This window comes from Trichomonas vaginalis, chromosome V, assembly GCF_026262505.1.
Source record: "Trichomonas vaginalis G3 chromosome V, whole genome shotgun sequence".
NCBI classification, from domain to species: domain Eukaryota; phylum Parabasalia; order Trichomonadida; family Trichomonadidae; genus Trichomonas; species Trichomonas vaginalis.
Genome location: NC_067207.1, coordinates 20,131,159 through 20,154,787, shown reverse-complemented (window position 1 = coordinate 20,154,787; position 23,629 = coordinate 20,131,159). Strand labels below are relative to the sequence as shown.

Below are 23,629 nucleotides of genomic sequence, written 5' to 3'. Positions count from 1 at the left end.
TTTCATAAAATGGAAACAGAGATCAGAAAAATATATATTTTGCTTTGTATTCATGTTTAAACTATGGTCCCATTATTACAAGATCTTTACCCTTTTTAATAAGTTCATTAAAAACATTCAAATGGATTTATAAAAAATCAATTATTAACAAATGTTTCTATTCTTTCTATTCTATAGTAATCTTATTGCTAAAGCAGAACATGGTAATTCTCGAATTGGAACATTAAGACCAGGTCAATATGAAGTTGAATGTCGTGGAGCACAAGGCGGTAGTTTTAGAGATCTATATAAACTTGGTGGTAGTGGATCAAAAGTAACTGCTCAATTCAAACTGACAAATACAATGTATTATGATTTAGAACCTGGTACTTCAGGTTCTTTGAATACTGCAGGATCTCCTGATGGAGGAAAAGGATCAAACAGTAATGATTATGGCTGTGGTGGAGGGTCAAGTTCAGCTTATATATATATTGGACAATATTCACCAACTCATTATATTACTGCAGCAGGTGGCTCTGGAGCAAGTAAAAATCTTCTTGGTGCACATGGAGGAGGAAATAACACATATTATAAAATAGAAACTTCTGGTTTTCCTACTTTGATGAACGATCCGAGATATTTAGATGCGAATGGTTCATATCAAGCAGGATGGGCAGTAGAAGGATCGGGCGGTGGTGGAGGATGTAAGATAGGTAAAGGAGGAAATAAAAATGTAAATGGTTTCACAGAGATTGGATTTAGTGGAACATCATGTCATTCATCTGGAAATTTCTTCAGAAATATTGATATAAAAAGTGGTGATTATGATTTATTTCAAGGTGATGGATATGTTGAATTAACATACGATTATTTATGCATGGCTAATTGCATTGACTGTGATAGTTCTTCTTCTTGTAATATGTGTGATTCTTCTCATGTCCTTTATAATAATGGATGCAGCCTAACTAACTGTCCAGCGTCATACTATAATAATAGTGGAAGGTGCTACAAATGCATAACACACTGTGATCAATGTTCAAATGGAAGCAGTTGCCGCACATGCAAATCTCCATATTTGCTTTATGGCGGAAGATGCGAAGTCACAACATGTCCTCCTGGAACATACAAAAACGGTAACCAATGCGATAGCTGCATTACAAACTGTGATCAATGTTCAGATGGCAACAGTTGCCGCAGCTGCAAATCTCCATATTTGCTTTATGGCGGAAGATGTGATAGAACTACATGTCCTCCCTTTACATACAACAACAGCAACGTATGCGATAGCTGCATTACAAACTGTGAACAATGTTCAGATGGCAGCAGTTGCCGCACATGCAAATCTCCATATTTGCTGTACAAAGGAAAGTGCGAAGTCACAACATGTCCTCCCTCTACATACAAAAACGGTAACCAATGCGATAGCTGCATTACAAACTGTGATCAATGTTCAGATGGCAACAGTTGCCGCAGCTGCAAATCTCCATATTTGCTTTATGGCGGAAGATGTGATAGAACTACATGTCCTCCCTTTACATACAACAACAGCAACGTATGCGATAGCTGCATTACAAACTGTGAACAATGTTCAGATGGCAGCAGTTGCCGCACATGCAAATCTCCATATTTGCTGTACAAAGGAAAGTGCGAAGTCACAACATGTCCTCCCTCTACATACAAAAACGGTAACCAATGCGATAGCTGCATTACAAACTGTGATCAATGTTCAGATGGCAACAGTTGCCGCAGCTGCAAATCTCCATATTTGCTTTATGGCGGAAGATGTGATAGAACTACATGTCCTCCCTTTACATACAACAACAGCAACGTATGCGATAGCTGCATTACAAACTGTGAACAATGTTCAGATGGCAGCAGTTGCCGCAGCTGCAAATCTCCATATTTGCTTTATGGCGGAAGATGTGATAGAACTACATGTCCTCCTGGAACATACAAAAACGGCAATGTATGCGATAGCTGCATTACAAACTGTGATCAATGTTCAGATGGCAGCAGTTGCCGCAGCTGCAAATCTCCATATTTGCTTTATGGCGGAAGATGTGATAGAACTACATGTCCTCCCTTTACATACAACAACAGCAACGTATGCGATAGCTGCATTACAAACTGTGAACAATGTTCAGATGGCAGCAGTTGCCGCAGCTGCAAATCTCCATATTTGCTGTACAAAGGAAAGTGCGAAGTCACAACATGTCCTCCCTCTACATACAAAAACGCCAACGTATGTGATAGCTGCATAACAAACTGCGAGCAATGCTTACAAAGTAACAGTTGCCTTAAATGCCGTTCACCATATGTTAAGTATCAAGATTCTTGCGAAAATACTTTTTGCCCTGAATCGACTTATCTTTCAATTGGATGGTGTTTAAACTGTTCTTATAATTGTGCAAATTGTGATAATGCAAGAACTTGTAAACGGTGTTATTCCCCTTATGTACTATACAATGACAAATGTGAAAATTCTGAATGCCCAGATTCGACTTATCTCAGCGATGGAAAGTGCTTCAATTTTATCAAAACTTTTAAGTATGCTTTGATACAAAAACTTGCAATAAATTCAATTAGTCATATATCTTTGACTAAAATGGTTGCAGGATAATTGAATACTATTATTTAACTTGATTATTGAAAGAATAAAGGTTTAAATATCATCCTGTTTCAATTTTTAAACACTTCAAATCATTTCATTTGATTTTTAATATAAATATTGAATTTCATTGTTTTACTTAACTTCCATACCTCTATTAAGGGTGCACCCGTATGTACGTTTATTTGAGAGGAGGAGGATTACCCTCTCAATTTTGAGGGATTCGTTAGTTTATTTTCTCGATGAATATGCAATAAAATTTGATTTTTACCTTATCAATATACTTCATATAATATACACATGTTCATGTAAAAACTTTTTTCCAAAATCCTCAGGAATTAAGGGATTTTTGAATTTTAAGAATTTTTTTCGAATTTTGTCGAAAAAAAAATATTTTCAGAACAGCCTTAATGGCTAAGATTTAGGAACAATGTTAAGTATCAAAAAGAAAGGAGGTCTGATATAGACAACATATATCGTTGAAGGTTGAAAAAATCTCTAATATTTGAGCCCAAAATTTCAAATTTTAATTTTTTGAAAAAAGAGGCCACCCGTATGTACGTTTATTTGAGAGGAGGAGGATTATATTTTTGAAAGGGTGAAACATTATGAATATGTTAATTATATAATAATATGTATTATTATAAAAAAGAAAAAATAAAGCACGTTAAAATTTTTCTTTCTTGATTTTTTACAAAATCTACTTAGAATTATGCAAAATATGACTAAATAAAAAAAAAAAAAAAAAAAAAAAAAGGTAGTGGGGCTTCCAGGCACTTCGTGCCCTCTAGCCCTGAAGATGTTTAGGAGAAATGAAGTTTTGAGGACATACATGACTTTGAGTTTAGATATGACAAGATAGAATATGAGAGAGGTCCTATAAACCGGAGAAAGTGTCATATAAACATCTGTCATTTTACTCAGAATTTTACTCAGAATTCAATAAAAATATATTTTAGGGTAGAAGGGTATATCTACCCCGTTTTCTAACCTCATTTCTACCCCATATGTCCTTACTGAAAATATGACTTTGACCGAGTAGTTTTTTGTGCTGAACAAAAAGTGTCATATAAACATCTGTCAAAAGCCGCTTTTTAACTTCACTTAAAATGCCACGTAAGCTACGTAAGAATATACGTAAGAGGAAGAGAGCATTGAAACATCCAATAGTAAAACTGACACCACAACAACAGTTGCAACAACAAATGCTGAATGACCCCACTATGTTGCAACAAATGTCAAGCAATCCTATGCTTTTAAACCGAGTTGTTGGTGCACAGAGTGGAGGTTTAAGAGCGGCACTTTTAGCGAAAATGGCAGGCTATGGTGGAGCTGCAGACGGAACAGCTTATAACCCTCAAAGTCAAATGAATTTGAGTTCACTCAAAAATCAAATAACAGATGTCAAAAAGTCAAACATAGACATACAGAAACAAATAAGTGAAAACGAAAAGAAACTAGAATATGACAGACAGACAAAGAAATTCAATGAGTTAAACGTAGAGAAAAAGAAGAAAGAAGAACAACTGAAAGAACTAAGTACAGAGGAATATGCGAAAAAAGTGTCAGAAAAAGCAGCAGAAGTAGCAAAAATGGAACAAGATGTTATAAATTTGAAAAACCATACTACTCAATATAAAGTACTGAAAGATGAAGAGATAAAACAAAAAGCCATGAAGACATATATGGATAGCGATGAGTATAAAAAAGAAGTTGAAGCAAATGTAAAGGCAGAAAAACTTTTACAGTTGCAAAACCAAACCGTACAGTATGAAAACTTAGCACAAGAAAGTAAAAATAACGACGCGGCTATGCAAAAGGCAATGAAAAGCTCAGAATATATAAAAGCTAACAATGACTGGTTAGATGCCCAAGCCAACGCTAAAGCAGCCCAGCTTATAGGGTCAATAAGGACAAAAATACAAGCGGATGAAGACAGTTCAAATGAAGCTTTAACAAATGCTGACTTTAAGAACGCCTTCGAAGCTCTTCATAGTAAGGTGAAACAAGTGAACGACTTCTCATCTGGAAAGAAACTGAAGTCTGAAGGTTTCGACAAAGAGTTAAGAGAAGTAGCACAAAATATGACGAAAATAACAGATGCAGCAACGAGACAGGCAGTTCAAAGTGCCTATGACGCCGTTAGAGCAACTGTTGTGAAAAGTCAAGAAAAAGAGTTACAACAGACCAAAACAGACCTAGTAAATGCTTTCTTAAGAACGAAAAGTCAGGTAGGACATTACGCTGCAGATGGAACATATGTGCCAGCTGGTGGAACTTATATACCACCAAACCCTCCAAGAGAAGCACCTGCACCAGGACTACCTAAAACATTTACATCGTCACATGGACACAGACACAGGCATGCACCAAAACCAACACAACAACAACAACAACCAGCACAACAACCAACACAACAACCAGCACAGCAACCAACAGTTCAAAACCCTGCACAACAACAACAACAACAACAACCAACACAACAACCAACAGTTCAAAATCCAGCACAACCAACAGTTCAAAACCCTGCACAACAACAACCACAAACAGAGCAAGGACATAAAAGAAGTAGAGAACAAGGAAACCAAGAATTCTTAAAAATGCTTAAAGAAGAGTGTGGTTTCCCAGATACTGTTGACTTTAGTGACAGATATAAAGAAGCTATTAGAAAGTTCAAGGATGGAAATACTGACCCGAACCTATTTAGCTTTATGGCTCAGCACCAAAACGGATATAATCTCAAACCTGGAAAATACAAGCTCGCTAAGGGATATGATTTAATAGCATATCATCCAAATGACATGGATGAATTTACTCCGAGATATTTGATGTCAGAGCTAAATGACAATTCAACTTTCGTCATGAAACGCGTAAAAAATAGAGACGGAACGAAAGAACAAAAGCTTATGAATGCGGATGACGTAGATAGGGAAATTGTTGAAAACGGTCTCGGAATATATGAAATGCCAGCAGATGAGGTACAAGAAACTCCACAGGAAGAAGTTCAGATACAACCAGACATGGAAGAAATAGTTCAGCAACAACAGCTAGAAGAGCCTGAAGGAAACGAACAAGTCCTTCCTTTGGAAACTAACTTCACAGAACTAGATGAAGATTTGGAACAGCCGAAAAATCTTGACCCTCAACAAGTGTATGCGGAGAATATGGAATATTTCCAAGAGTCTAAAAAAAATTCGGCTGACATAGTAGAAGAATATCGAAAAATGTTTGCCGACATACAAAAGACTCCAGCACCAGATGAAAATATTCAGCATAGAATGGAAGTACTGAAAGAAAATGTACACAAATACAACAACCCTTTTTACTTACGAGCATTTAACGTTCAATCTTCGGATGAACTCGGTGAAAATAAAAGGTTAAATTTCAAGAAAACATATAGAAATGAAACATTGTTTAAAGTTCATTCAGAACCTAACCAAGATGGAAACAAACCTACTTTTGTTTCTGCAGACGATGGAACTACAATGAGATGGGGTCATAAAGCTAATCCAGATAGGTGGTTCATAAACTTACAACCACAATTCCAAGAAGTTGTAGACGCAATGGAAGTCAATGGTGAACGAGATATAGCTGGTATTTTAAGCGCGGCTTTAATGCCATTGAAAGATATGAAACATGCAGATATTTTGGACCAGTATGAAATGAACATGGCTGATGGAAATATAACACCTGACGTTCTAGAACATTTATCTCAAAGAACTACACAGAACCATAGAGATGGTATATTTGGTGAAGAGTTTAGAAAGAAAGTTAGGGAGGGAGAAGGAAGAGAACCTATTGTACATGACCTTGCAAACGAAAGTTTACAAAATGTCATAAAAACTTACTTTGCAGGCGATGAATCGAGAAGGGATGAATATTTAAGAAAACTCAAATGGACAGTACCAAATGAAATGTTAGTATTGAAAAACATGTTCCTTGACAAAATAAAACCAACTACAGAAATAAACGACGCAAGACTGAAAGATTGGGTAAAAGCTTTCCCATTCACAAAGATATAGTTGGTAACATGGAAAGAAAACCAGAATGGCTACAAAAACATATATTTGGAAACGAGCTTATTCCATATGGACAGGCACTGTTTGAAGAGCTTGAACCGGAAACTCAGGAAAGAGTCATGCAAACAATACGCGAAGACTCAAATACAGACTATGACAAACTCTTTCTAGGATATAGGTTACCTGAGATGGGCGACCAGAGCCAAAAGGCAAAAAGGACATGGGAAATTTGCAACATACTAGATGAACATAATGCAAAGATGCAACAACTTCAAGCAGAGGGCAATGAAGGAAAAAGAAGAGTTAAAAACTCAGTCAGGAAGAAAGTAAAGCTTGGTCCACGTGGGTTCTATTATGACATATAAATCCAACTATTCTATATTTTTACTCATATGAAATGTACGCCGCTCAGAATATAACGCCAACAGTTTTGGATGCTATGAATGGAAATGTTTCCGAATGGTATAACGAATGCGACAATGCCATTAGAAGGTCAGAAATAGTTCCTGGAACTTACGAATATACAACTGCTGTTTCTTATGGAAATGTAGGTGAGTTTGGAGAAGGTTCTTCAACAACAGTAGATATTGCTTGCGACAGGTTTCATATTATTTCTATTGACAACTCATTCTTATACGTGGAACAAGACATTGAAATAAAACCTTCTGCCAAGTTGTCTGACAAGAAAGGTTGCAATGGAATTTTCTATGTCGGATACCAATATGCTCCAGAAGTTTTCATGGGATATAAGATATATTCTAACTCTGACTTAGTCCAAACAGTAACATGGGCAAACTATGAATGGTTCGCTTTGAGAAACTCAGTACAACCACAAGCTAGAGAACAAACAGACCAGTACGCCACCATTGAGAAAATAAGAAGACTTGACCCTAACGTTCCAGGAGTTTATGTTAACCTTTCTGGACAAACTGCAGCAGCAGTAACCAAAGTAAAATTGAAACTTAGAGTTCCTTTGTCATCTTTCCTCATCTTCAGGTTTTTAAGATACTTGCCAAACTGGGCAGGAAAAATTTCTATCGAACTTACTCCAAGCAAAAATAACTTAGTCATTGCACCAACACAAGACCCATTCACTCTTACAGACGTAAAGGGAGCGAATCAAACGTCATTCGCCGAATTTTGCAAAGACAAAGTTGACTTAGACTTTGGTTTCTCAAACCTCAACACTGAAGTAAACTATTATTTCAATGCTGCTGGAGATGCTTGGGACCCAGTTAAGTTCACATGCGAAAAGTTTGAATGCAAGAGAATAGAAAGCAGACTTGCAGTCTATATGTTGGACCCAGATATTTCAAATGCTTTAGCTGCCAAATATATTGCAGTTCCACTTATGTTCCCTATACACCAAATATCTGTCAAAGACTTTGCAGGTGAAGTTGGAAACCAAAGTGCTGACCCAGGTGCAAGAACAGATATTGCTTTAACAACTGCAATGAAACATGCAGATACTATGTTTGTACTGTTCAGACGAACTATAAATGACTATTCTTGTTTCTACAACCCTGGTATTAAATATCATATAAACATAGATGGCAAATACTATCCAAGAGAAGAATATTCTACAGTTGAGGATATGAGGTCATACAACTTGACATTAGATGCTATGAACTTTAACAACAACTTCACAACAACCATTAACCCTGAAATGCAAAGTTCTATTATGCCATATGTGAAAGTATGGACTCATACAGGAGGTCAAAAAACTCAATATACAAATGGAGACCGTTCAAACTTTTGGCTTGGCATTCCATTTGCTGACTCAGAAGACTTTATGGTGGTATTTCAACTGTTGGTACAGTTCAAATACAATATACTGGTGACAGAGACGGTCCAGATGAATTGAAAGCAAAGAAGTTTACAAAACCAATAGCACTTTTCACGGAAGATGCTCTTTTGAAGATTCGTTCGATGAAACCTGCTGGGCTCCTCAGATTGGTATAACGACAGCTTCCATCGAGCAGATTTTGGCAGCAGGTCAGTAAGTTGTTCTTGAACTGACTTCTCTCCGTCAAATATTGACAGTACGCCAGTTTTGATATAATATTGTATTAAAAACTTTCCTTTAGAAATATCGGTCAGTTTTGTTGTTATATTTTTGTCTGCTTCAAGAACTTTCACCATCTCGGTTATACCAACTTTCTTTGCTTTATGAAAATTTTTGGTTCAGCAAAGACTGCTATTCTATAACATTTTCCATTGTTTGTATAAAGAACTATTCTATCAATGAACTTGTATTGTTTGTGTGTGTAAACTTTGTTTTGCTTCAATTCGAAGAGATACTCAAATACGTCCATCTTTTTATTCTAAGTAAATGTCATTTCCGAAAAATAGAAGCGTAAGTGTTTCAAAAGGTTTAATGGCGATGGCAGATGTGAAGTTAAATTCACCAACTCAAACAAACAGTCAAAGTGTTGTTGTCAATGTCAAAGAAAGAGATGTTGAAGTGGGGAAACCATACGAAGACGAAGATGGTATAACAATAGTTCCTGTAAAAGAACAACCAACATATCCTGAAGTTAGCAGAGACTTAAGTTCTGTTGCAGATATTCGAAACGACTACCAACAACTTAAAGACAAACTTAAAACTCAGGAGAAGATTTGTCAGGCTTTGGGTATAATGTTAAACTTGGTCGAACACAACCCTGTAAAAGTGAACTCATATGTCATCGCACCTCATGAAATTTTGAAAGAACTATTGAAACTTTTGACAGAGGCAGACGATATAAACATCAAAGAAATAGAACCCGACATTGCTTGCTGTGGTGTTTCATACAATGTCATTGACAAGATATACGTTATGAAAGGAGGTGAAACGTTGAACTTAAAATATAGTTTCCCAGACGTCATAAAATATTTTGACGACCACAACATTTCATTAAAATTTACTTGCTAAGTAAATGGCAGAAGACATAGTGGTTTATACTATTACGACTAAAAACCCTGAGTCATATAATTCTATAACAACAAACTTACAAAGTCCTCAAGGACGATATTGTAAACTAACCTTAAACACAATGACGACTAAAGCCTGTTTTGCTCTTTTGACACCAGAAGACTTTGTTGTTGTGAATGGTAAAAAATACTTCTTTGAAGATACTTACTCAGATATACCACAACAGGTTTTGTTGACTTATTTAATACTTTAAGGACGGATGTAACATGTGCTGCAACTAGAGCAGGTTTCATTATGTTTGGATGTCCGACTGAGTTTAGTATAAACGATATGAGCTATAATACAAAACTTATATCTGGTTTTTACTACCAACAGTTTCCTATAACAGGAAAAGGTGTCATACAAGGTTTGTCTGTTCCATTGACTTTAAGTACACCTATTTTATATATTGTTTCAAACTTAGGTTCAAAGTGCTATTCGAATGTCGACAGAAACTACTATGACCAAAAGATACTCATGCGTATAAACAACACTTTCTCTGCTGGTTTGCCTATTGTTCATTCGAATGCAGAGTTTTCAGCTTTAGTAAACTCAAACACTTTAGCAAACATAAACTTAACCTTAGTTGACGCAAACTTTGTTCCTGTAAAACTTTTATGTCCTATGTATTTGTCAATGACGGCAGAAAGTTTCGAATTGGAAGATGCAACTGGTGAAAGTATTGTACTACAAGAACAACTTCAACAACAAATAGCTCAAGAACAACAAATGCAACAAATGGAACAAATGCAACAACAAAGTCAAGAATAAAAAAATATTTTTTTTATTTTTATAAAAATGTACAGAATAGACGTTTCAGATTTTTATGACTTCCAAGCGTTCAGAAATATGTGCCATTTAGAGACTATAACAAAGCAGTCGAGAATTTGAAACGTTTAGTCATTTATGTCGACTCTGCCCCAGAATGTTATGTCATGAAAGAATGGGATGTTGTCTTTAACAAACCAAGAGCAACAATAGTTTCAGAACAAGAATGTAGACAGAAACTTAAGAAAATAAAAGTCGTACAGGTTGGCATGAAGATGTTAGATGCTTGGGATATCTTATTGTCAAAGTTAGAAGATTTTTCAGTTCGAGGTATAAAGTTTTATACACCTTCTCCAAACTTCTATTCTATCTTCACTGGATATAAATACGAACAAGTAGAATGGAAAGAAAATGTTATAGAAGCTTGGTTAGACCATGTCAAAGAAATTATATGCAATGGAAACGAAAGAGTCTATGAGTATATCTTATGTTGGTTTGCAAACATCTTACAATATCCAAGTGCTAAAAATGAAACTGCTCTCATTATAATTGGAAAACAAGGAACTGGTAAGAACACTTTCTTTACAGATATTTTGTGCAAACTGTTAGAGGGCTATTCGAACCCTAATATGACAAACTTAGAAAACATCTGCGGTAAATTTAACTCTTCAATAGAGAATATGAAACTTATAGTATGTAACGAACTTCAAAGTATAGATACAACAAAGGTTTTAAACTCAGATGCTTTGAAGAGTCTTATAACAGACAAAGTTGGAGTTGTTGAAAGAAAATATAAAGACCAAAGAGTTTGTGAAAATGTTGCAAATTTCATCATGGTTTCAAACAATGTTGTTCCGATGAAGTTAGAAAGTTCTGACAGAAGATATGTAGTTGTCAGAACGTCAGATTCTCATATGCAAGATACAGAATATTTTGACGACTTAGCAGAAACTTTGACACCTAACTTTTACAACCACTTGTTCTCATATTTCATGACATTAGATATTTCAAAGTTCAATCCAAGACAAATTCCACATACCGAAGAAAGACAAACATTGTTAGAAGCAAACAAGAGTGTATATGAACTGTTCATAGATGAAACTGACTTTGTGTCATTAGATGAAAGGTCATTGTACGATTCGTATAAACAATATTGTCAAGAGTATGGTTATATGGCAGCTTCTAAACGAACATTCTTGGCAAATGTCAAAAATCTTTTAGACATACAGAACGGCGTATATACAAAGAAAAATTTTTCTGAGTAAATTTAAAAAAAATATTTTTTTATCCGATAGAAAAGATGACGAAATATATTTCAGTAAATAAGTACATGACAGAAGTCAAAGAAGAACTAGACCCATTCGCTTATTTGAATGTTTACTTCTACCATTTTGAAAAGTCTTCATTCAGCAAAGTTTGGAACATCGAACCAGTTAAGTTTGCTATTGTGACTAAAAATGGTGCGAAATTTGAAGACTTAGACATAGAAGGTTTGTTAGCAGTCAAAGAAAATTTTGACAGAAGGTTCTCAAACCTTAAAGAAGGCAAAGCATACAAACTTGTTATACCTTATGAACCAAAGAAAGCAGACGACTATGAATATTATGAGTCTAAGATAGTTGAAGTTCAAGGTAAATTGGGTAAAAATTTTAGAGTCTAAGCAGTGTTTGCTCCTAAAGAGGAAGAGAACATTGACATTGACCCAGAAATGTTCTAAAATAAAATTTTATTTTTACATGTCAAATTTTCTTTTTCTCTGGAACTGGTTCAGTTCTTTCTTCTCTTCTTCTACTTTCTTTTCTTTCTTTTCTTTCTTTTCTCTCTTTTCTCTCTTCTTCTTCTCTGGTGGAGTTATGTCAAATTTCTCCGAACCATATTTATGTAAAAGTTCTTTGTCCTTTAATAGCTCATCTATTCTGTTTTCTATTTCATCTTCAAGAACAGCGCATGTGTCTTCTTTGCATTCTAAGAACTTTTGTTGGACTTCATCTTTCCAATCGGCGTCATCTCTGTCAACAAGTCTGTCATTGACAAATTTTTAAGACTGCTCTTTGTAATGTTTTATGGTTCTTGTCATATTCCCAGAAACAGAACTTTAGAACAAATTCACCTTTCTTGTTTACACTATGTAAGATTTTATGGTCGACAGATGTTTTGCTGTCAAAAAGCTTGTCTCGAATATAGATAGCGAAATCGCTAGACATTTTCAAAAGATAAAAATTTTAATTTTTTCAAAATATGTTAGAAAAAGTTTGCTGACATTGACAAGAAATTTGAGAATGTTTTAAACAAGAACAAGAGGAAGTTAGAAAATGCTCAGATAAAACCCATACATGACAAGTCTTATTTGCTCAGAATGGTATAACAGGTCTAATTGCACCGCCTGGGTCGGGTAAGACTTTCACTTATCTTAAAATGGCTGCACAACAACAAGAACTAGATGAGAAGAACCCATTTTATGAGTTAGTTGTCATTTGTAGTACTTCCTGGTCAATTTGACCAAAACCGTAAATTCGTTCAAAGATATTATAAAGAAGTCTAAGTTAGTATGTATAAAAGACTCTGAGTTGTTAGATTGGATAAAGAAGTACCAAAGAAGAGTTTTGAAGTACAATGCTATAAATGAGTATATAAACTCGAAGTTTAAAGACCCAAATGAGGAAATGCAGAGAATATTAGAGAAGAAACACTTCCGAAACAAACAGAAAGAGATAGAATACATTTCGAAGAAATTGCAATCTTACGATTGGAAGACTTACCCTCACAGATGTCTTCTTATCTTAGATGACTTTGCTTCTCATCCTTTGTTAAAGAACAGAGAACAAGACATGTGTCGAATTCTTAAGAAGCTCAGACACTTTAACATCTCAGTTGTCATTTGTGTACAGACAGCCAAGAGTTTAAGTAAGGATGTTAAAAGAATACTTACTGATATCATACTTTTCCCTGGATTGTCCGAAGACGATTTCATGGAACTTATGAAAGAGTCCATGGCAGGTAAGTTTGACAGACATGAACTATGGGAGAAGTACAAAGTCATACAAGACCCTCATACTTCTTTCAGAATTCATATCTACGCGAACAAAGTTCAAATTGTAAAAAGTCAAGCTTGAAAAATGTAAGTGTTTAGTCTTAGTCTGTTGTGGTGCTGGGGCTGTCGGTTCTTCTGGCTTTGGAATGGACTCGGTTGGTGGTACGTCGGACATTCGTTTGTGTCCTGTCGGAAGGAAGAACTTTTCCAGTTGGAAGGAAGAACTTTTCCTGTTGGAAGGAAAAACTTTTCCAGTTGTCGGGAAAATTTTTTCCAGTTGGAAGGAAAATTTTTTCCAGTTGGAAGGAAAAACTTTTTCTGTCGTTCGACCAAAAAGTTCTCAATTTTCGAAAATTTGAATGGTTTACGGACGGACAACAGGAAATTTTTTTCCTGTCTGAAGGAAAATTTTTTCCAGTTGTCGGGAAATTTTTTTCCAGTTGGAAGGAAGGACTTGGAATGTCGGAAGGAAGAACTTGGAATGTCGGAAGGAAGGACTCGGAATGTCGGAAGGAAGAACTTGGAATGTCGGAAGGAAGAACTTGGAATGTCGGAAGGATTTGACAAGACAATTTACCATCTAGAGCTACCTGAGCCATCTGAAGTCAAGACCAAAAATAAATGGTTCATTTACTCTGCTTGTTTGAAGTTGTCAAAATACTCTGTTATTTTTTCCTTTAACAATGGCAAATCTTCTTTGAAGGTAAGTATTGTACAACCTTTAATATCATAGTGTGTTTGAGGTAACGTATCTTGAACTATTTGTTTCACATCTTCATTTGGAGTCATTGAAATCGGTAAGTTTTCGCGATAGAACCAATTTCTGTCAGATTTGTAAATCTTAGCAAGGTCGTAAAAGCTTTTGTTGTTTCTTCTGACTAAATGCAACATAACCATATCTTTATCTTCTTCATTTTCCATCTCTTCAGTATAAATCATATACTTATAGTTCTTTTCCTTTCCTTTTGGTACCGAACGTGGTATTCTTTTCTGTATGTTTTTGTCTTTTGCTTCAATGACTTCATCTTTTGCTTGAAGTTTCTTTTCCATCTCTTCACGTTCTTGTCTATGAATTTCATCTAACATCATGAAAATATAACAAGCATAGCGAGGTGACGCCCACATTGCAACAGCATTTACAAGAAGTCTATGTACATACCAACCTCTCAAACCAGGAGCCAAATTCTTGCGATTTTCGTACGGAATCTCTACCCTCGGTTTTCCGAGGGTAGCAAACATATGAGGAAATTCTTCTAAAAGTTCTTTTGTCTGTTGGTTTTCAAACCAATGGTATGCTTGCTTTGTAGAACGAAGAGCATTCAAAATACTTTGCATTTGGTACATGTCATCTTTGACCGAACGAATGAGACGGAGTTGTTTGTTAAACTGAACCCACTCATATTCTTCATTTATAGCTTCATGAACGATAGCAGTTGTTGTGTTCTCTGTTGTTGACATATCTGTCTTTATATTCCGGATAAAAAAATAAAAAAAAATAAAATTAGCGTTATTTTCTATCTTGTATAAAAGACCAAAAATAAACGCTTTACATGTATTTTTCAGCAACTTCCTCAAATAATTTTATAGCTTTATCTATCTCATCTACTTCAAACGTTTCTTTACCTTTCGTGGGAGCACCATACATTTTCTCAAACTTTTCAAGCAGTTCTGTTTCTGCAGCTCTCATATCGTTAACAAACACAACCTTAACTCTATTGACTGTAGAGTCATATCTTTTAGTTATATTAAATGTTCTTCCTATCTTATATCTCTTTGTATTGAAGTCTTTCGGTTTCTGAACGATGTAAAGTAAGCCTTCACTGCAACGTTCCGTATCGAATGAACCATATGTTATGAAATTATATCCAACAACTGGGTCAATCCATAACAAAACTACTGGTATAAGACTTTTGTCTATAAGATATGCTGTAGTTCCATGAAATCTTACCGATATCATAAGCTCAGGATTTCTTGTCAAAATTTTCTGAGTTGAAGCAATTTTAACCCAGTCGTTTGTTTTCTTTCCAGATGGAGATATAATGTCTGACAAAGAATATTTGTTGTATTTCTTTGAGTATCTTACGTTTAAATCACCAATTCTAACCATTTTGGTGTCATTGTCTATCTTTCTAACTGTTTCAAACTCAGTGTTTGACATTTCCTGTTCTTACATACAAAATAAAAAAAAATATTTTAAAAAAACTAGCTTTTATTTTCTATCTTAAGGAAATTCATGAAATTTGGTCATTTTTTTCAGCAAAAATATATTTTAGGGTAGAAGGGTATATCTACCCCGTTTTCTACCCTCATTTCTACCCTCTTGAATTTGTCATGATTTCATCGTAAATGTTTTGTCAAGACTTCTTCATCGTACATTCTTTGTCATGATTTCATCGAAACTAAACGTATATGTTTTGTCAAGACTTCTTCATCGTAATGAGCGTAAATCAGACAAAAATATATTTTAGGGTAGAAGGGTATATCTACCCCGTTTTCTACCCTCATTTCTACCCCAGTTATTTTATAAGCGTTTTACATGGTAAACGTTATTTTTTAAATTTTGTGAAAACTCAACGGTTTGACACAAGCCCTAAAATATATTTTACTCAGAATTTTACTCAGAATTCAATAAAAATATATTTTAGGGTAGAAGGGTATATCTACCCCGTTTTCTACCCTCATTTCTACCCCAGTTATTTTATAAGCGTTTTACATGGTAAACATTGTGAATTCGTGAAATTCTAAACAGTTTTGTAGCTTCTATTTCTTCACGAAGGATATCGAATGTTTTCACAATGCCGAAAGTTTCTTTATATTTCTTCTTGACATCTGAAAGAAGGAAATCGTCAGCTGTTGGATAGTTTTTGTTTAGAAATGTCAACATGTCCATTTTATCTTCTGCTGGTTTCTCTGCCTCCCTCTTTAAGTCAGCATAGTCGTTTCGCATACGTTCTATCTCTTTGACGGAGTAGTTATATTTCCTCATTGCTGCTTTACATTTAGAACATTGTGGGTTCATTTTTGCGTTATATTCTGAAACCTTACCTGCTAGTATGACTAAGGCGTCAATTGCTCTCTTTAACTCAAAAGTTGCGGGTTTTATCTGTTCATTCCATATCTTACCTCTTCTATCTTTATCTCTTATCTGCCATACACATTCAGCAACTAACGAAACAAAGTTGTCGTAGGTCTTAAACTCCCCAGATTTGTATATGTCAGAGATGTTCTTATATACCATATCGCAATCTTTGTCCATGACTTTGTGGTTGCAATGAAATCCAAGAAACTCATAGTTAACCTTTCGTATGAACTTCTTTATTTCTACTGAGTCAGTTGCTTTGACTTCTATTTCATCGAATTCTGGAATAGTGAGTTTTTGTTGTTGGATTTCAGGAAGTTTAGGTAGATGGTCAATAATATCCTGCATTTCATAAAGATATTCTTCATCTGTTTCATCTTTTGCAGTGCAATCTAAATCTCCTTGGAGAAGTTCTTGCTTTATCTTCTGGATTTCTGTTTCGAAAGTATATGAAGAAGGAATGAAGCTTTTCATCTCTACTAACATTGAAGTTGGGTTCATGACTAACGAGTTTGGTGCTGTTGTTGCTAACATGTTCTTACAATAAAAATAAAAAAATATTTTTTTAAAAAAACCAACTTTATTTTTTATGTTTTTTATGTTTTTTGTGAAAGTGTCAAAATTCAAGAGTTTTGTGTGTTTTCTACGATGGTAGAAAAAGAGGGTAGAAAACGGGGTAGATATACCCTTCTACCCTAAAATATATTTTTATTGAATTCAGCAACAAAATTCAAGAGTTTTGTGTGTTTTCTACGATGGTAGAAAAGAGGGTAGAAAACGGGGTAGATATACCCTTCTACCCTAAAATATATTTTTGTCGAAAAAAAATGGTTCATTTACTCACAATATTTTTCTACAAAACGACCCCAAACTTTTAACTTCTTTTCTGCAGCTTCTAATGTTATCTTAGCGAGTTCATATTCTCTAAATTCTCTCTTTAAATCTTCTTGTTCCCATTGGTCTAGTTCGTATGGAGAATCTCTATAACCAGAACATATCTCACGTTCATGTTCTATTTGTTTTTCATGCATTTTTCTAACTTCTTCTTCAAACAAAGGTTTTGCATTCTCTACTGTATCTTCAAGTTCTTCTTCATCTAACTTCTCATGAACTTTCTTGTCTATGGAGTCCATAATTTTTCCAACTGCTATACAATATTTTGGAGAAGCCCACATTGCAATATAGTTTACGAGTCTTGGGTCTACATACATTCCTCTAACCTGTTTGATTTCATCCGGAATTCCTGCATGAACTTTGTATAAAAAGCAACCCGCCGTTTTCCGCGGGTTGGTATATTCTTCACAAAATGCCTTAAAATACTCTTCCCAGGACTTATTTTCCAACAACCTTCTAAAGTCTTTCCTAAACTGCTGACACATCTTTGTTGCATTTATATAACCATCCTTGTCTCTACGTAAGACTTCAATACCGTTGTAAGTGCCTTTTGTGAATGTTTCGCCATTAGATTTGTTCGTGAACGTTTTTGCTTCGACTGACATTTCTGTTCTTACAATAAAAATAAAAAAATATTTTTTGGTGGGACGTCGGACATTCGTTTGTGGCTTAACCGTCGGACCACAAACGATAAAAATCTCTGCTACTAGCAGTACTGCTACTGACAGTAGCAGTACTTTTACTGACAGTAGCAGTACTTTTTCTGACAGTAGCAGTACTTTTACTGACAGTAGCAGTACTTTTACTGACAGTAGCAGTACTTTTACTGACAGTAGCAGTACTTTTACTGACAGTAGCAGTACTTTTACTGACAGTAGCAGTACTTTATCGTCGAAAACCCTCTCAAATTTTCCTTTTTACTGCAACTAGCAGTACTTTTACTGACAGTAGCAGTACTTTTACTGACAGTAGCAGTACTTTTACTGACAGTAGCAGTACTGCTAGTAGCAGAGATTTTTATCGTCCAACTTTACAAATGTAAACTCCTATCGTTCTATTTTCTTCATTAGGGTCTAACACCAAAGTAACCTTACAAATGTAAACTTATATCGTTCTATTTTCTTCACTAGGGTCTAACACCAAAGTAACCTATGTACATGAAATTTCACTGCATAAAAGGAAAAAACCTGCGCGAATCGGGATTTGAACCGAGGTCTTCGACGTCTGTAGCGAGGTAGCCCATACCACTGAGCTATGAGCCGCTTGCATATTTTTAAGTAAAATATAGTATATTTGTCATACAGTGAAGGATGACCAAACTTAAAAAAAATAAAACTAAAATATATTTTTTTCTATCTTAAGGAAATTCATGAAAATTCAAGAGGGTAGAAAAGAGGGTAGAAAACGGGGTAGATATACCCTTCTACCCTAAAATATATTTTTCAATACTTTTTCAGCACTTTTCCGTAGTTATATATGAAAGACAATTCGAGATAAAAGTCATAGTACAATGGTATTATATGCTGCACACCATTTGTTGTGAACCAAACTTGAAAGTCAGAGAAACTGTTACTAGGTGGTTCGTAGAATTTAGAGGTAAGGTCATAAAAGTCCTTACCGATACAAAGAAAACTATTGTTGCTTGAACTGAAACTTGCATGACACATAACATTTTGAGGGTCAAACACGTTTCTATAAACTGTCAAATCTGCTGGTGGACGTATAAATTTAAACGGACCGTCAGGTGGCAATGGTTCGTTCTGGTTTAGTAACCGAAGAAATTGTGCCCAAGAACGTTTGTCTACTTCCCAAAATAAAAACTGTGTATCTCTTGGAGGGTTATTTTCAATCCTTTGAAATGAAACTGTGGAGTTCATCTTGTCATATTCTAGTTTCAGATAGTATGTTCCATTTAGTAAAGAATCGTATTTTTCTTGAAATTCCCAGTAGTATTTGTTTATTTGAGTTTGAAAGTCATTTAGAGTTTTTTCAAGACTTTCGTCTGAACGAACTGTAAAGATTCTCATTTCGTCAAATTTGTCTATTAGACCATCAGAACCTTCATACTGACCATGAAAATATACTGCAAACATAAAAGCGTTAGTTCTTTTTGAAAACAAAACTCTTCTAAATCCTATTGCCTTTGCATCTGAAGGACTTTGAAGCCAACGAATTGGATAGTCAAACCTGTAAGCTCCGGATGAAATTTCTTCATCTGAAATAGTCCTACCAGCATTTGTAAAGATATAGTCTAACGGTTTTGTATCTGCTACTTTTGTTCTTTGTTTTTCAACCTGAAGCATTTAATATATGTAAAAATATATTGTTTAAAAAACGTTTTTACTTCATGCAATTTTTTACTTCATGCAATGTTTTATTTCTGTGCCGTCTTCAAGTACGGCCCAGTACTTACGCTTGGAGAGAACATGAACTTCGGAAAATACCTTGTCTAGCTTAAAACAGCCCATCTTTTCACCGACTAAACCCATTTCAATGAGTTTGTTATACCCTTCTTCGTTCGTCATGAGTGCATCGATGTTCTCATAGTAAACCACAATTTTGGATTTGACTTCGGAGAAGAATTTGTTGTAGTTGTCAAGGACTGCTTTTGCGAACTGAGGGTAAGACCAATGTTCGACAATAGGTTTTAATGTGGTTACTAAGCCACTTTCACCTTCGGTAAATTCGTATTTCAAAACAAAAGGAGAAAACCTTTCAACAAAGTTGTCGACCTTCTCATAATGTTTACTCTTCATCTCTTGAGGTTTTTTAATGGAATACCCCCATGTCGAATTCATAAGCAATTTTAATGTCATTGCAAGTTTGGGGTTTGAAGCTTTCCTAATATCATACAGTTGTTGTATGACTTTTCCAACTGTATAGTTCCTTCCTGGGAACTCACCATCTTCGTTTGGAATTCCAGTCGGGATATATTGGACGAACCTCATGTATGCGGCGTTAAGGTCGACATAGTATATTTTTTCATCTGAGTCGAACTTATCGCATCCAATCGGACCAGTTTTTGGAAATTCAAGCGAGTCTCTTATCTTCTGAGAAACTTCTCCTGTTATCTCATAAACATCGTCGAAGCAACCTGTTTCATATAAAACCTTCTGACCTAACTCTGATGCTCTCCAATACAATTTGACGTCGATTGGATGTCTCAATGGGAGTTTGTTATAGCATCTTGAAGTTCTTGCAACCTCATTGGAAGTTCTTCTGGTTCAGGTTGGTATCCGAACAATCCAACTCCTTTTGGAACTGTGTACTTCTTTTGTACTAGAACTTTGTCTGGAACAACTTTTGGTCTTGCTAACAATGAAAAGTTTGTTTCGTCTTTTGGTACAAAAGTTTCTGTCAGCTTGTCATCTGGAATTGGTTCCAACAAACCTTTCTCGAAAAGAATGTTAACAGCTCTGACAATATTGCACTTGCCTTTTCCGAACAATGGGTTTGTAAGACTTTCGTTCAACATGAAGTGGTTGTGGACAAGTACAATCTTCAACCATGGTAAGTCTTTGTCAACAACATAGTCGTCATGTGAAGAACCTTTAGCTGTAGGTATGTTGACTCGGATATTCACATTTGCCAACGGTGCAATCTTTGTCAATTGACCTCTGAGAATGTACCTTGTCTTCACACATGACTCAAGATACTTCATCTTCTCATCTGTAACAAGACCAGAGTTCCTGAGACATGTAAGAATGCAAGGTTCGTTGACAATTTTTTCAATTGAATTGTAAATTCCATACCTTGTTAAGTCAATGTCAGACTTATTTCTGAACGGGAAGTATCCAGCATGTTGTCTGACTGCTTGAGGGTTAGGTTGATACCATTCGAACTTCACGCTTACAATTCCTTCAATTGCATTCAAAATATCTGAGTCGGAGTCAACCATTTGTTCTCTCTTTGTAGTCTTGAAAGCGTCAAGAAGCATTGCAGCTGTTGTGACATTGCCATGTGAGTAGTATATATGACCATCTAAATCTGTTACGGTTAGTCTGAGATTGTATCCTTTCTTATTTCCGTCTTGTATGGCAGCAAGTACTCCCATGAAGCCTTCTTTGTTCTTTCCTTCGTCAAAGTTTACTGTAAAGGTTCGACCAGATGTAATTTGACTTCTAACTTCACGATACTTCTCATATGCATATCTTGTTCTTTCCATGGGAGCATGTGCGTCTTCACCTTTTCCTTTTTTCCTTCTCAAAGGATGCAATTGTTCGTCATGTTTCCAGTAGAATCTGGCAAAGCCGTCGTGTCCTTCAACTTGAGGCTCAGTAACATTGAAAGGCATGTCCATAAGACGTTCTTCTTCTAACCTCTCCAGTCTGTTTGGATAGTTGGCGCGCGCTGTTTCTAGGTCCATTTCGTAGCGAAGACCAGCCAGTTTGTCATAGACTTTTATGGGTCTTCCCTTCCTATATTTAAAATTCTTCGAAACTCTCCAACCATATCTTTGCAACTCTGCTTTTATTCTAGCAGATTTTCTATCCATTCTATACGGGGGCATTTTTATAAAAATAAAAAAATATTTTTTTCTTTACTTAACATAACCACCGGCTGCCATAAGTCTTTGACGCCAACCCATACCAGCTAATGAAGGTTGACTTGGTTTAGTATTGAAACTAAACTTTGGTTTTGGTTTATCTTCAGTTTTTGGTTTTTCTTCTTCTATCGGTTTTTCGTCACTTTTCGGTTCCTCTGACTTTTCCACTTGCAGGAGTTGTGTCGTCAACATCTTCATAAATATCATATGCCATTGTTTTTGTTTTCCTTTCAACTTTTTGTGTTTGTTGTAAAGTTTAGAATATTTCGACTCTAAGTCAATGAGATGTTCTATAATGAACTGTTCGTCGGTAAAATATACTTTTCCATCTGTTGTCTCGAACTCCTTCAGACTTCAATATTTTATTTGTGAGAGTCTGTTTTTTTTTGAGATACTAGCCGTTCCATTTCTATGAAAAGTGACTTTGTAGTTAGGGTTTGTATTTCCAGACCTGCACTTTCTATTATTGAATTTTTTCTTCATCTGTAAGTTCTTTGACAGGTTTTGACAATGGTTCTGAACTTTTTGTTTGTGGTGTCAAATCTACCGTTTCAACTTCTTCGGTCATTTCATCTCAGTAAAAAATTTTAGTTTGGTTTGTTTTCAACTGGTTGTTGTTGTTTTTTAAGTCGGTCTAAAACTTCCTGAGGTATAGGAAGAACTTGACAAACACGTGGTGGTGTAACTGCTGGAAGTCGACAAATCCATCTTGAGCCCATTTGTCTCAATGCTGTATTGTTCATTTCATCTCAGTAAAAAAATTTACATTCCCCACGTTTGAGGCGGTTGCGGTTGGTTGTTGTTTACCCACTGTTGTGCATGGTTATATCCTCTGTTAAAGAATCTTTCACCTTGGTCCATGTAGTGCCCTGCTTGGTTATAGTAGTCATTTGCTTTGTTATAATAGTTTCCTGCTTGTCTGGAAACATTGTCCATCCATCCTTGAACTTTTCCTCTTGTTTCAGGATTTGGAATAAGATTTGCTGCATCTCGTGCTACCTCCCAACCTTTCTGTACAGTTTGTATAATAGGTTGTGCTTTCTCTTTCAGTATACCTAATGTACTCAAAATCTTCCTTCCAATTCCAAATGCACCTCTGGCTAGTGTTCCCACTGCGGGCAAAAATCTGGATGCAACTCCTGCTAATGCGCCAAATAAACCCATTTCTTATGGGTTAAAAAATGACGAATCCAAACAAGGACCCCTATGTTTCTAAGGCAACAAAGAAAGCACTCATGATAAAAATCTTTAGTTCAACACCAAATGCTTGGTTTATGGATATCTTGGAAAACATTCCGAGGTATAGAGAAGATGGACCACCATACTGGTAATATTTGTCGGTCAAAACACAAGATACTGTGAAGCCATACCATTACAGTCCAAAAATATTTTAGATGTGAAAACTGCTTTGACAATATTCGTTGACAAATACCATCCAACAAAACTGACATCTGACTGTGAAAGTTCTTTCAAATCAGACGATATTAAAAACTATCTGCGTTCAAAAAATGTAAACCAATATTTCATTGTCGACCAAAACCATTCTGCTCTTGGTGTCATTGACAGTTGTATAAAAATCTTAAGAGACTTAAACCAACCACAAGGTGGTGAAGCAAATGAAATGTCATATGACGACAAATACAGACATTTCTCCATGGCAAAGATGAGACAAGTTTTAAATATTTACAATACCCGTAAACAAAAAGGTTTGGGAAACCACTCCCCGAAGAAATGAAAAACAACCCCGACTTA

The 23,629-nt window shown here is 35.5% G+C and overlaps 15 protein-coding genes and 4 pseudogenes across 19 annotated transcripts, besides 1 other annotated feature; 8 read left to right on the top strand and 11 right to left on the bottom strand.

Annotated features, from left to right (window-relative positions):
• Positions 1-151: 151 nt before the first annotated feature.
• On the top strand, positions 152-2,599 carry TVAGG3_0369970 (serine-type endopeptidase protein; the record flags this gene model as incomplete). The annotated part of the gene is made up of 1 exon (XM_001302933.1): positions 152-2,599. The coding sequence occupies one exon, from the start codon at positions 152-154 to the stop codon at positions 2,597-2,599; it is 2,448 nt and encodes an 815-aa protein (XP_001302934.1).
• Positions 2,600-3,314: 715 nt separating this feature from the next.
• Positions 3,315-23,629: part of a mobile genetic element that runs on past the window's edge.
• Positions 3,697-4,861, top strand: TVAGG3_0369960 (protein of unknown function, DUF4106 family; the record flags this gene model as incomplete). The annotated part of the gene is made up of 1 exon (XM_051231744.1): positions 3,697-4,861. A coding segment is annotated over one exon (1,165 nt), but the record flags the coding sequence as incomplete, so codon positions are not given.
• TVAGG3_0369950 (protein of unknown function, DUF4106 family) lies at positions 5,608-6,445 on the top strand (the record flags this gene model as incomplete). The annotated part of the gene is made up of 1 exon (XM_051231743.1): positions 5,608-6,445. A coding segment is annotated over one exon (838 nt), but the record flags the coding sequence as incomplete, so codon positions are not given.
• On the top strand, positions 8,984-9,469 carry TVAGG3_0369940 (protein of unknown function, DUF4106 family; the record flags this gene model as incomplete). The annotated part of the gene is made up of 1 exon (XM_051231742.1): positions 8,984-9,469. A coding segment is annotated over one exon (486 nt), but the record flags the coding sequence as incomplete, so codon positions are not given.
• TVAGG3_0369930 lies at positions 9,642-10,330 on the top strand (annotated as a pseudogene). The gene has a single exon. A coding segment is annotated over exon 1 (689 nt).
• On the top strand, positions 10,597-11,592 carry TVAGG3_0369920 (uncharacterized protein; the record flags this gene model as incomplete). The annotated part of the gene is made up of 1 exon (XM_051231741.1): positions 10,597-11,592. The coding sequence occupies one exon, from the start codon at positions 10,597-10,599 to the stop codon at positions 11,590-11,592; it is 996 nt and encodes a 331-aa protein (XP_051101471.1).
• On the top strand, positions 11,628-12,044 carry TVAGG3_0369910 (annotated as a pseudogene). The gene has a single exon. A coding segment is annotated over exon 1 (417 nt).
• Positions 12,060-12,347, bottom strand: TVAGG3_0369900 (uncharacterized protein; the record flags this gene model as incomplete). Its single annotated transcript, XM_051231740.1, has 1 exon — positions 12,060-12,347. A coding segment is annotated over one exon (288 nt), but the record flags the coding sequence as incomplete, so codon positions are not given.
• Positions 13,017-13,440, top strand: TVAGG3_0369890 (annotated as a pseudogene). Its single transcript has one exon. A coding segment is annotated over exon 1 (424 nt).
• TVAGG3_0369880 (uncharacterized protein) lies at positions 13,460-13,957 on the bottom strand (the record flags this gene model as incomplete). Its single annotated transcript, XM_051231739.1, has 1 exon — positions 13,460-13,957. The coding sequence occupies one exon, from the start codon at positions 13,955-13,957 to the stop codon at positions 13,460-13,462; it is 498 nt and encodes a 165-aa protein (XP_051101469.1).
• TVAGG3_0369870 (uncharacterized protein) lies at positions 13,989-14,444 on the bottom strand (the record flags this gene model as incomplete). Its single annotated transcript, XM_051231738.1, has 1 exon — positions 13,989-14,444. One exon carries the CDS (start codon positions 14,442-14,444, stop codon positions 13,989-13,991), a length of 456 nt encoding a protein of 151 aa, XP_051101468.1.
• Positions 16,057-16,377, bottom strand: TVAGG3_0369860 (organellar and viral DNA polymerase type B; the record flags this gene model as incomplete). The annotated part of the gene is made up of 1 exon (XM_051231737.1): positions 16,057-16,377. The coding sequence occupies one exon, from the start codon at positions 16,375-16,377 to the stop codon at positions 16,057-16,059; it is 321 nt and encodes a 106-aa protein (XP_051101467.1).
• Positions 16,442-16,971, bottom strand: TVAGG3_0369850 (organellar and viral DNA polymerase type B; the record flags this gene model as incomplete). The annotated part of the gene is made up of 1 exon (XM_051231736.1): positions 16,442-16,971. A coding segment is annotated over one exon (530 nt), but the record flags the coding sequence as incomplete, so codon positions are not given.
• TVAGG3_0369840 (KilA, N-terminal/APSES-type HTH, DNA-binding family) lies at positions 17,478-17,936 on the bottom strand (the record flags this gene model as incomplete). Its single annotated transcript, XM_051231735.1, has 1 exon — positions 17,478-17,936. A coding segment is annotated over one exon (459 nt), but the record flags the coding sequence as incomplete, so codon positions are not given.
• Positions 18,774-19,634, bottom strand: TVAGG3_0369830 (uncharacterized protein; the record flags this gene model as incomplete). Its single annotated transcript, XM_051231734.1, has 1 exon — positions 18,774-19,634. The coding sequence occupies one exon, from the start codon at positions 19,632-19,634 to the stop codon at positions 18,774-18,776; it is 861 nt and encodes a 286-aa protein (XP_051101464.1).
• TVAGG3_0369820 lies at positions 19,689-20,779 on the bottom strand (annotated as a pseudogene). Its single transcript has one exon. A coding segment is annotated over exon 1 (1,091 nt).
• Positions 21,084-21,826, bottom strand: TVAGG3_0369810 (uncharacterized protein; the record flags this gene model as incomplete). The annotated part of the gene is made up of 1 exon (XM_051231733.1): positions 21,084-21,826. A coding segment is annotated over one exon (743 nt), but the record flags the coding sequence as incomplete, so codon positions are not given.
• Positions 22,465-22,620, bottom strand: TVAGG3_0369800 (uncharacterized protein; the record flags this gene model as incomplete). The annotated part of the gene is made up of 1 exon (XM_051231732.1): positions 22,465-22,620. The coding sequence occupies one exon, from the start codon at positions 22,618-22,620 to the stop codon at positions 22,465-22,467; it is 156 nt and encodes a 51-aa protein (XP_051101462.1).
• On the bottom strand, positions 22,640-23,041 carry TVAGG3_0369790 (uncharacterized protein; the record flags this gene model as incomplete). Its single annotated transcript, XM_051231731.1, has 1 exon — positions 22,640-23,041. The coding sequence occupies one exon, from the start codon at positions 23,039-23,041 to the stop codon at positions 22,640-22,642; it is 402 nt and encodes a 133-aa protein (XP_051101461.1).